Below are 11762 nucleotides of genomic sequence, written 5' to 3'. Positions count from 1 at the left end.
AAGAGATTTTTTTTTTACCTCCAGGGACTGCTAATGTCATGCAGCTTGAAAGCTGAAGGGTTGATTTTCCTGCCAGTTTAATGAAATGAAAAATAGAAATTTAGATATTAATGCTTCTGAGATTTTTACCAATGAACCATCAAGATATATGTTTAAAGAAGATACACTACCCTTGTATTGTTATAAGGGCCGCTTTGGGTTTTGGGTTCCATAAAAAAAGGACAACGGAACAGACAATGATTTATTTGACAACCATTATTAATGATGTATTAGATAAAGGTTTTAAAGTAGGTGTTGTATGCTGTATTTTTAGATCCGATGAAAGCTTTCGACACGGTGGATCCCGAACGTCTACTTAAAAAATTTGAGGTGTGTGGTTTGAGGGGAAAACCTTTAAATTTTATAAGAAGATTTGTAAGTGAGCGTTACCAGTATGTCCAACTAAATTATTTTCTTCGCGAAAAAAAACTTTTGAAATAGGCGTTCAGGCGTTCCGCATGGATCAGTTCTTTGGTCCTATATTATTCTTGACATTTATTAATGATCTACCAAATTGTCTAAATATTTTTTATTACAGAATAAATGAACTAACGGCTAACCTGACTATTTCGCTTTTTGCTGATGACACAATATCCATTAGCACAGCTAAGACAGCGGAGCTGCTGCAGATTTCCATGAAGGAATCAGTTAATAGAATTGTAGTATGTCTAAGGGTAAATAAACTAAGGATTAGCATGGCTAAGTTTAATTTTATCGTTTTCTCACAATCACCAGACTTTTACCCATGGATAAGGAATTAGATATGCCCAATGGCGCTTTAAACCGGGCTGCGTCTTTGAAATACCTTGGGATTGTAAATGATGAATGTTTATCTTTTAAGCAACATGTAACTTTAACTAGTAAAATTTTGGCAAGAACTCTAGGTATAATGAAGAATATCCAGTATTATTTTCTTAAATCTTTCCTTCGTCATCTTAATTTTTTTCTAATACACCCGTGTGTACATTATTGTTCGAGTATTTGGCTTTCTACTTTTCCATCTATCCTAAAACCAGTAAGAGTTCTACAAAATCATACTGTAGGAATTTTAGCAGGCATATCTCTACGTAAGTCTGTTCGAGAAATTTATCCAACTTTAAAAATTTGGCCGGCTGCAGGTCATCGTGAATTCTACGTATTGTGGTTTATTTTTATTTTTTATTGTTCATTTTCACAATACAAAAGATAATGTTGACTTCTATGCACCTAGAGGTATTTCTTCCCGTTCATGTTTTTTCTAATATTTATAGAGGTACACGGAAATGGACTTAGTTTAACCGATGATATTAAGATTATTTGAGACCCCAATATGTTTAGAAACACCGTTGAGGAACTGCTTTTTATAGAATATGAGTTTTGATTGATTGATTTATTTATTGTGGGGGTGTCGGATGATGTTGTCGGAGAAAAAGCAAAATAATTTTTTTTTGTCAATAAATCCTTCTCTCTTTCGAAAATGGCCTTAGAGAGAAAACATGAACACTGGGGAGAATTATACAAGCAATATTCTCTTACTTCCCCTACAGACAATCAATTTCGCTGTTTAAACAGTTTAGTTAGGAAGCAGTTTGTAAATGCTTTTTATAAGATTAGAGCTATAAAATGTCAGTTATTACGGAAAAATTACAAATTGGAAAATTTGGTTGCCCGCAAACAATACGACTAAGCAATGTCCCTGACTCGGAATGAGTTTGAGCGAAAAGCCTGAAAATCTCTTTCAGCTATCCAAAATTTTCTAGATAAACGCAAAGCAAAGAACTGTTTTGGACTGGTGAACACCATGCTTAATGGTTTTAAATACCTTGGGTATAATCTGAACATGAAATTCCACCATTTATACAGCCTCTCATATCCTTTTTCCTGATCTTTTCTCGCGATAAGAGGTAAAAGTGGGCGATGAGGGAGGTAAAAGATGTCAACTACGAATTTTGTCAAAGTAAAAAAAAAAGATTGCCAACGGATCCTGAAACATTGCAAAACTAAATTTATCATTTGGACTGAAATTCTCATTTTTCCTAAACATTGGAGCCGCTAGTCATAAACAAATGACATATTTTAAACTCAGGTCATGAAATTCTAAGCAGAAGTTTATAAAAATAAGACAAAATTCTTCTTATGGAAGTAAAGAGCAGAGTTGAATTCTAAAAATAAACAAGATTGTTTTGCACCCTTTGCAATATATATATATATATATATATGTATACAAATAATGAAAAGAACTAACTTATGATCTTTTTCTACATTTTTGACAAGTTGAAAAAATAGTGCTTTACTGAAAATACAAAACTCGCAGAAAAAAGTGGGATTTTGTTTTAGGAATTTGATAAGATTCTCAATTTTTAATCTCCCATTATATTGATAGTGTACTATAATATGGATTCTCAGAAAAAAAAACAAGCACAAAAAAGGAAATTTTTTTTGTGTTTTTTTTTTTTTTTTTTACTGAAAAGTCATTAAGCGTTGCACAAAATGAGAGACAAACCAATTGTCCCAACAGATGTATTATCAATCAGAGGCAACGCTTTAGCGTTGTCTATAGTAAAGGTCATACGGCTCCAATGTTTTATTATTTATTTATTATTATTTGTTTTTTCCCAGAGGGACTTCATATGGAAGGGGTCGTCGTAGAAACTTCAAAGGGGGCTCATTCGATTGGAACTTGAGAGTTCTAGGGCCCTTTTTAATAGTCAAAAATGATTGGAGGGCAACTAGCCCCCCCCCCCCCGCCCATCATTCCCCCAAACACATTGAATCGAAATTTTGAGATAGCCATTTTGTTCAGCGTAGTTGATATCCAAATAGAAAATATATTTTTGAGAAGGACACTCCCCCACAACCCTCAGATCAAGGGTTTTAAGTTATGCCCTGGGGGCATATAAGGTTTTTATCGAAGGTGTTGTCGTAGAAAATTCAAAACCGGCTCATTTGATTGGAAATTAAAATTGCTAGTACCCTTTTTAATAGTCGAAAGTGATTGGAGGGTAACTAGCCCCCCCCCCCCAACCCCATAAATTCCCCAAACACATACCAACAAAATTTTTAGATAGCCAATTTTTTAAGCGTAGTTGATTTCCAAATAGAAAAAATGTTTTTGAGGAGGACACTCCCCCACAACTCTCAGGGCAAGGGTTTTAAGTTATACCCTGAGGCATATAAGGTTTTTATAGAAGGTGTTGTCGTAGAAACTTCAAAAAAGGCTCATTCAATTGGAAATTCAAAGGGCTACTGCCCTTTTTAATAGTAGAAAGTGATTGGGGGGCAACTAGCCCCCCACGCCCTTCATTCCCCCAAACACATCAAATCAAAATTTTGAGACAGCCGTTTTGTTCAGCGTAGTTGATTTTCAGATAGAAATTATCTTTTTAAGGAGGAAACTCCCCCACAACCCTCAGGGCATGGGTTATAAGTAATACCCTGGGGATATATAAGATTTTTGTAGAAGGCGTTGTCGTAGAAACTTCAAAAAATGCTCATTTGATTGGAAATTCAAAGGGCTTAAAAGCCCCCCTCTCTCGCCCACCTTTTCCCCAAACACATCCAATCAAAATTTTGAGAGCCATTTTACTAAACGTAGTTTTAAGTTCGGGAAATTAGGTCTTTGAGGATGACAACTCCCCCACAGCCCTCAGGGCAAGGGTTGTAAGTTATGCCCTGGGGGCATATAAGGTCTTGTATAGACAACATTGTTGTATAAACTTCAGAGAGGGCTCATTTGATTGGATATTGAAAGTTCTAGTTCAGTTTTTAAGCGTCATAAGATATTTGAGGGTAACCAGCTCCCCCCCCCCCTAAACCCTATTTTCTCAAATGCATCCAATAAAAATTTTAAGATAGCTATTTTGTTAAAAATAGTTCAAAGATCATATAATAAAAATTCCGGTGTTGACACAACCCACCAGGGCCCGGGGGCAGGCGTTGTAAGTTATGCCCGGGGGCACATATGGGTCTTATAGAAGGGATGCTCGTATTAACTTCTAAGAGGGATCATTTGATTCGAAATTGAAAGTTCTAGTTCATTTTTTAAGAGTCAAAAGATTGGAGGGCACCTAGCCCCCCCCCCCCCTCCACGTCTTTTTTCCTCAAACCCATCTGATAAGAACTTTGAGATAGCTTTTTTTATAATAGTTCAAAGACCATATAACGAAAACTCAGGGGTCAACACAGGGCCCGAGGGCAGGTGTTGTAAGTTATGCCCTTGGGGAATATATGGTTCTTATTGAAGGGATGCTCGTAAAAAATTCAGAGATGGCTCATTTAAATAGAAATTGAAAGTTCTAGTTAAGTTTTTTCGAGTCAAAAGATATTGGAGGGCAACTAACCCCCCACGCCCCTATTCCTCAAATGCATCAAATAAAAGTTTGAGATATGCATTAAGTTAAAAAGTTCTCAAAAGCCAGATAACCAAATCTCAGGTGTCGTCATAACCCCCCAGGGTCCGGGGGCAGGCGTTGTAAGTTATGCCCTGGGGCATATATTGTTCGTATGAAAGGGATGCTCGTATAAACTTCAGAGATGGCTCATTTGATTGGATATTGAAAATTCGAGCTCACTTTTTAATAGTCAAAAGAGATGCGAGGGCAGCTATCCCCCAACCAATCTGATGAAAATTTTTAGATAGACATCTTGTTAAAAATAGTTCAAAGGTCGGGTAAGAAAAAAATCCGGTGTCAATAGAACCTCCCTGGGCACAGGGGAAGGCGTTCTAAGTTATGCCCTAACGGCAGGTATGGCTCTTATGAAAGGGATGCTCCTATAAAGTTCACAGAGGGCTCATTTGATTCGAAATTGAAAGTTCTAGTTCACTTTTTAAGAGTCAAGAGAGTTAAACTAGCCCCCCCCCCACGCTCATTTTTCCCCAAACCCGTCCCTACAAATTTTGAGATAGCCAGTGTTTTGGAAATTGTTCAAAAATTAGATAACAAAAACACCCCCCAGAGACCGCGGGATAGGAGCTGTAAGTGTTGTCCTGGGGACGTATATTGTTCTTATGAAAGTGATGCTCGTATAAACTTCAGAGGGGGCTCATTCGATTGGAAATTGAAAGTTGTAGTTCAATTTTTAAGAGTCACGCGCTCTTTTTTTCCCAAGCCCATTCGATAAGAATTTTATAATAGCCATTTCATTAAAAATAGTTCAAAGGTCAGATAAGAAAAATTCCTGTGTCGACGGAACCCGCCAAAGCCCGGAGGCAGGCGTTATGAGTAATGCTCTAGGGGCATATATAGTTCTTATGGAAGGGATGCTGGTATAAACTTCGGAGAGGGCTCTTTTGATTTGAAATTGAAATTTCTTGTTCACTTTTTAAGAGTCAAAATAGATCGGAGGGCAACTAGACCCCCCCCCTCCTCCACGCCCTATATGCATCACATAAAAATTTTGAGATACAAATTTTGTTAAAAATAGTTCAAAGTTCTAATAACAAAAAACTCCGGTATCGATACAGCCCCCCCGCGCCCAGGGGTAGGCTTTGTAAGTTATGCCCTGGGGGCCAATATGTTTTTTATGGAAGGGATGATCGTATAAAATTCCTAGAGGGCTCATTTAATTGAAAATTGACCGTTGTAATTCACCCCCCCCCCCCTCACGCTCCATTTATTTTTTTCCCAGAGGCACTTCATATAGAAGGGTCGTCGTATAAACTTTCGAGGGAAATCATTCGATTGGAAATTGAGAGTACTACTGCCCTTTTAAGGTTCAAAAGTGATCAGAGTGCAACTGGCCCCCAAGCCCTTTTTCCCCAAATACATCTGATAAGAAATTTGAGGTAGCCATTTTGTTAAAAATAGTTGAAAGATCATATAACAAAAACACCTTTGCGTATGGTCATTTCGTCAAAAATAGTTCAAAGATCAGATAAGAAAAAACTCCTTGTACAGAACCCCCCCCCCCCTCCAGGGCCTGGGAAGACGTTGTAAGTATTGCTCCGGGGGCATATAGGGTTCTTATGGAAGGTATGCTCTTATAAACTTCAGAGAGGGTTCATTTGAATGGAAATTAAAAGTTGTAGATCATTTTCTCAGAGGGCAACTAGCCCCTCCCGCCCTCCACGCCTTTGGGCGTATCGGATGGATAAACCCATCCGATAAAAATTTCAGGTGACCTTTTTGTTAAAAATTGTTCAACCATCAGATATTGAAACCCCAGGGACGGCACGACCCCCAGGGCCCAGGGATAGGTGTTGTAAGTTATACTCTGGGGATATATATGGTTCTTATAGAAGGGACACTAGTATAAACTTCAGAGAGGTCTCATTTGATTGAAAATAGAAAGTTCTAGTTCACTTTTAAAGAGTCAAAAGAGACCAAAGCTTAATCTAGTCCCCCATGCCCTTTTTCCCCTAACCCATCCGATAAAAATTTTGAGATAGCAATTTTGTTAAAAATAGTTCAAACATCAGAGGCAACGCTATAGCGTTGCCTTTAGTAAAGACCATACGGCTTCAATGTTTTATTATTTATTATTTTTGTTTCCTAGTGGCACTTTATATAGAAGAGGTTGTCGTAGAAACTTCAAAAGGGGCTTATTCGATTGGAAATCGAGAGTTCTAGTGCCCTTTTTAATAGTCGAAAGTGATTGGAGGGCAACTAGCCACCCCCCCCCCCCACGCCCATCATTCCCCCAAACACATCCAATCAAAATTTTGAGATAGCCATTTTGTTCGGCGTAGTTGATTTCCAGATAGAAAATATTTTTTTGAGGAGGACACTCCCCCACAACTCTCAGGGCAAGGGTTTTAAGTTATGCCCTGGGGGCATATAAGGTTTTAATAGAAGGCGTTCTCCTATAAACTTCAAGGCTCATTCGATTGTAAATTCAAAGGGCTAGTGCCCTTTTTAATAGTCGAAAGTGATTGGAGGGCTACTAACCCCCCTCTCATGCCCACCTTTTCCCCCGACACATCCAATCAAAATTTTGAGATAGCCATTTTATTAAGGGTTTTAAGTTATGCCCTACGTTTTTATAGAAGGTGTTGTCGTAGAAACTTTAAAAATGGCTCATTCGATAGGAAATTCAAAGGGCTAGTGCCCTTTTTAATAGTCGAAAGTGAATGGAGGGCAACTAACCCCCCTCTCATACCCACCTTTTCTCCCGACACATCCAATCAAAATTTTGAGATAGCCATTTTATTAAACGTAGGTTTAAGTTCTGGAAATTAGGTCTTTGAGGATGACAACTCCCCCACAGCCCTCGGGGCAAGGGTTATAAGTTTTGCCCTGGGGCATATAAGGTTTTGTATAGACAACGTTGTCGTAAAAAATTCAGAAAGGACTCATTCGATTGGAAATTTAAATGGCTAGTTCCCTTTTTAATAGTTGAAAGTGATTCTAAGGCAACTGACACCCCATCCACGTTCACTATTTCCCAAAACACATGCGATCAAAATTTTGATATAGCCATTTTGTTCAACGTAGTCGAAAGTTCCGGAAATTATATGTTTGAGCAGGACACTCCTCCACAGTCTTCAGGGCCAAGGGTTATAAGTTATGCCCTGAGGAAATATGTGGTTCTTATGGAAGGAATGCTCGTATAAACTCCAGAGAGGGTTCATTTGATTGGAAATTGAAAGTTCTAGTTCACTTTTTAAGTGTCAACAGATATTCGATGGTAACCAGCTCCCCCCACCCCCCTAAACCCTTTTTTCCCAAATGCGTCCAATAAAAATTTTAAGATAGCTATTTTGTTAAAAATAGTTCAAAGATCATATAAAAAAAATTCCGGTGTCGACGCAACCCACCAGGGCCAGGGGGCAGGCGTTGTAAGTTATGCCCTGGGGGCATATATGGGTCTTATGGAAGGGATTGTCGTATTAACTTCAAAGAGGGATCATTTGATTCGAAATTGAAAGTTCTTGTTCACTTTTTCAGAGTAAAAAGATTTTGGAGGGCAACTAGTCCCCCCCCCCCCCTTCACGCCCTTTTTCCATCAAACCCATCCGATAAAAACTTTGAGATATATTTTTTTAAATAGTTCAAAGACCATATAACGAAAACTCAGAGGTCAACACAACCCCCCAGGGCCCAAGGGCAGGTGTTGTAAGTTATGCCCTTGGGGAATATATGGTTCTTATTGAAGGGAAGCTTGTATAAAATTCAGAGATGGCTCATTTGATAAACTAAATTAAATTTTGTAAATTAAAAGTTCTAGTTCAGTTTTTTAGAGTCAAAAGAAATTGGAGGGCAACTACGCCCCACGCCCCTTTTTCCCCAAATGCATCCGATAATATTTTGAGATAGCCATTAAGTTAAAAATTGTTCCAAAGTCAGATATCAAAAAATCAGGTGTCGTCAGAACCCCCCAGGGCCCAGGGGCAGGTTTATTAAATTTTGCCCTGGGGCATATATGGTTCTTATGAAAGGGATGCTCGTAAAAACTTCAGAGAGAGCTCATTTGGTTGGAAATTGAAAGTTCGAGCTCACTTTTAACAGTCAGAAGAGATCCGAGGGCAGCGGGCCCCCCCCCCCCCACGCCTTCTTTTTCAAAACCCATCTGATGAAAATTTTTAGATAGACATTTTGTTAGAAATAGTTCAAAGGTCTAATAAAAAAAACTCCGGTGTCAAGACAAACCCCTAAGGCCCGTGGGTAGGCGTTTTAGGTTTTGCCCTGAGGGCGTATATGCTTCTCATAAAACGGCTGTTCGTATATACTTCTTAGAGCATTAACTTCATTAGTAATCGAAAGTTCTAGTTCACTTTTTAAGAGTCAAGAGATTCAAGGGCAACTAGCCCCCCTCCCTTTTCCCCCAAACTCACCCGCTACAAATTTTGAGATAGCCAGTTTTTTGGAAATTGTTCAAAAATTAGATAACAAAAGCTCCCCCCAGGGCCCGGGGGATAGGTGTTGTATGTATTGTCCTGGGGGCGTATATGGCTCTTATGAAAGGGAAACTCGTATAAACTTCAGAGAGGGCTCATTTGATTGGAAATTAATAATTCTAGTTCAATTTTTAAGAGTCAAAATATATCCAAGGGCAACTACCCCCTCCCACACACACACACACACTTTTTTCCCCAAACCTATCCGTTAAAATTTTTATAATAGCAATTTCATTAAAAATAGTTCAAAGGTTAGATAAGAAAAATTACTGTGTCGACACAACCCCTAGAGCCCGGAAGCAGGCATTATGAGTAGTGCTCTGGGGGCATATATAGTTCTTATGGAAGGGATGCTTGTATAAAATTCGGAGAGGGCTCATTTGATTGGAAATTGAAAGTTCTTGTTCACTTTTTAAGAGTCAATAGAGATTGGAGGGCATGTAGCCCCTCCTCCTCCACGCCCTAAATGCATCAGATAAAAATTTTAAGATAGACATTTTGTTAAAATAGTTCAAAGTTCTGATAACAAAAAACTCCGGTGTCAACACAGCCCACCAGGGTCCGGGGGTAGGCGTTGTAAGTTATGCCCTGGGGGCATATAAACAATCAAACAATCATTAAATAAACAATCGATGCAAACAAACATACAATAGATATTAATGTAAATTAATAAATAAATTTAGTTGTTTAAACTAATTTGCTTATGTTACTAAGTTTTAGACAATAGGAAACTAAAGGTCATAAAGGCAATAAGATAAGATAAGATAAGATTTATTCATAATCAATTAATCATACGAGAAAATACATTGTGCTAATCCCCCAAAGACTCCTAGGCCTGTAATAGAGGGGGAATACATATCATTTAAATCAAACACTAAATCAATAGAAAAACATTAAAATAGGCCTACATTGAATAATCCAATCAATATATTCAATCCAACCACAACACTCCTAATCCCCCTCGAAAGGCTCCATGGCCAGGGATACAAGGGGGAATGAGAGAAAAAAAAAGAAAATACAATATATCCAAACAACCATAAAAAAGAAATCAATCGCCAAACAATATAAAATTAAAAAGAGACCATACCTGAGGCCTGGGAGTCATAGCGAAGAGAAGATCACCATAAAACATAACTAAACATTCAGGGGACATCAACTCCACAAAAAAAAAAAAAAAAAAAAAAAAAAAAAAAAAAAAAAAAAAAATATTCTGTTTGATTCTTAACAAAATGGTCCTTAAGAATCCTCTTGAAAGTGCCAAACGAGTGGCATTGCTGTACTGAAGAAGGCAGGGAGTTCCAAACCTGATGACAAGCGACGAGAGGATTGAAATCTGACCGCAAAGTGGGAGTAGGAGGAACGAACGAAGGTTATATGGAGCTGAATCAGAAATAAACTGAGGAGTTTTTTGAATAGATTTTGGAAGATTGCCATGAAGCTGATGTAAAACAAAAGAAGCGCAAGAAAGAATGTAGATAAACTGTAGATTTAGAAGCGGTCTTGGTAAAGAACGGTTGGTGTCCATAACCAGACGCCGTGTTTTATCATACATGACAGAAAGCGACCGCAGTGTAGAAGGAAAAGTAGACATCCATACTATGGGGCAATAACAGACATATGACTGGACCAGGCAGAAAAAAAGAAGCTTCAGAATAGATCCAGGAAAGGTGTGTTTGAGTTTTCGAATGACACCCAAACTCCGTGAGACCTCAACCCTAATCATGGCTATATGGTGTCTAAACGAAAGGTTCTCATCAAGTAGGATACCAAGAAACCGAACCAACCGATTCTTTGGTCTACACAAGGAGCCTTGTGACACCTGAAGCTGTGTCAGTTGAGGGAAAGATACACCAATTCGAGAAAAAATAAGAAAATGTGACTTGGCAACATTCAAGGCCAAGTAATTCGCCTCAAACCATGAAACTTCTCTCTCAAATATTGCCACCAGATTAGACCTGACATCACATTCCGTCTTCCCTAGAGTCCCAAAAGTGCTGTCGTCAGGAAAAGCAACGAGGCAATCTTCATTAGAAGTAGCATTGGGACACGAAGGAACATCCGGATGACACAGATTGCAGCATACTAGAGGACTGGTGTTCTTGACTGCTGAAATCAGATCATTGATGTAAATCAGAAATAAAACGGGGCCAAGAACAGATCCCTGGGGGACGCCATATTCTACTTCAGAAGGGCTCCGGAAAAGCGGATCAATTGAAATAAGTCTACTAGAAAAATATGATTCCAACCAAGAGAAAACATTTGATCTTATAACCAATATGCGACAATTTCCAAAGAAGAATCTGATGAGTCAAAGAATCAAAAGCTTTACGAACATCCAAAAATAAAGCTGCTGGGATAAGACCAAAATCTATTGCCGAATGAATGAAATTCAAGAGAGATGCACAAGCATGCTCTGTAGAGTGATTCGCTTGGAATCCGAACTGGAAATCATGGAAAAAATTTTTGACATCCAGAAAAATAAGAAGCCTAGATAAGATAGCCTTCTCAAAAATTTTGCTGAAAACAGATAGAAGAGAAATTGGCCTATAATTAGCAGGATCACTCCGGGACCCACCTTTATACAGCACTATAACCTTAGCTCGCTTGAGTGATTCAGGGAAAATTCCTTTCACGAAAGACAGATTGATAAGCTTAGTCAATGGTGATAGAATAGCAGGAAGAACGGCACGGATAACCCTTGTAGGAATTCTGTCTGGCCCTGAAGACGATGAACCTTTAAGTGTATTTACGATCCGAGCTACCTCAAACTCAGAAACAGGGTTCAAGACCATTGACTTTAAACATGGGGGTCCAAGATAGGCTCTGAAATCGCAACGAGGAGTTGTAGAGCTCACTGAGGAAGCAATCGTCTTTCATATATTAGCAAAATAAGACGTAAGCTCTAGCT

General features: G+C 38.5%; 1 protein-coding gene across 1 annotated transcript in view; it reads left to right on the top strand.

The window, feature by feature from the left end:
- The first annotated feature begins 575 nt into the window (after window positions 1–575).
- Window positions 576–11762, top strand: part of LOC148950460 (beta-galactosidase-1-like protein 2) — a 71004-nt gene continuing 59817 nt past the window's right edge. Inside the window, exon 1 of the mRNA XM_089092414.1 lies at window positions 576–713. Coding sequence (XP_088948540.1) covers window positions 704–713 — 10 coding nt within the window. The 5' untranslated portion in view covers window positions 576–703. The remainder of the gene's footprint in view (window positions 714–11762) is intronic.

This window comes from Artemia sp. Qi Xiang Cuo, chromosome 7 (genome assembly GCF_049724085.1).
Source record: "Artemia sp. Qi Xiang Cuo chromosome 7, ASM4972408v1, whole genome shotgun sequence".
Classification (NCBI taxonomy): Eukaryota; Metazoa; Arthropoda; class Branchiopoda; order Anostraca; family Artemiidae; genus Artemia; species Artemia sp. Qi Xiang Cuo.
This window is presented reverse-complemented; position numbering and strand designations above follow the sequence as displayed.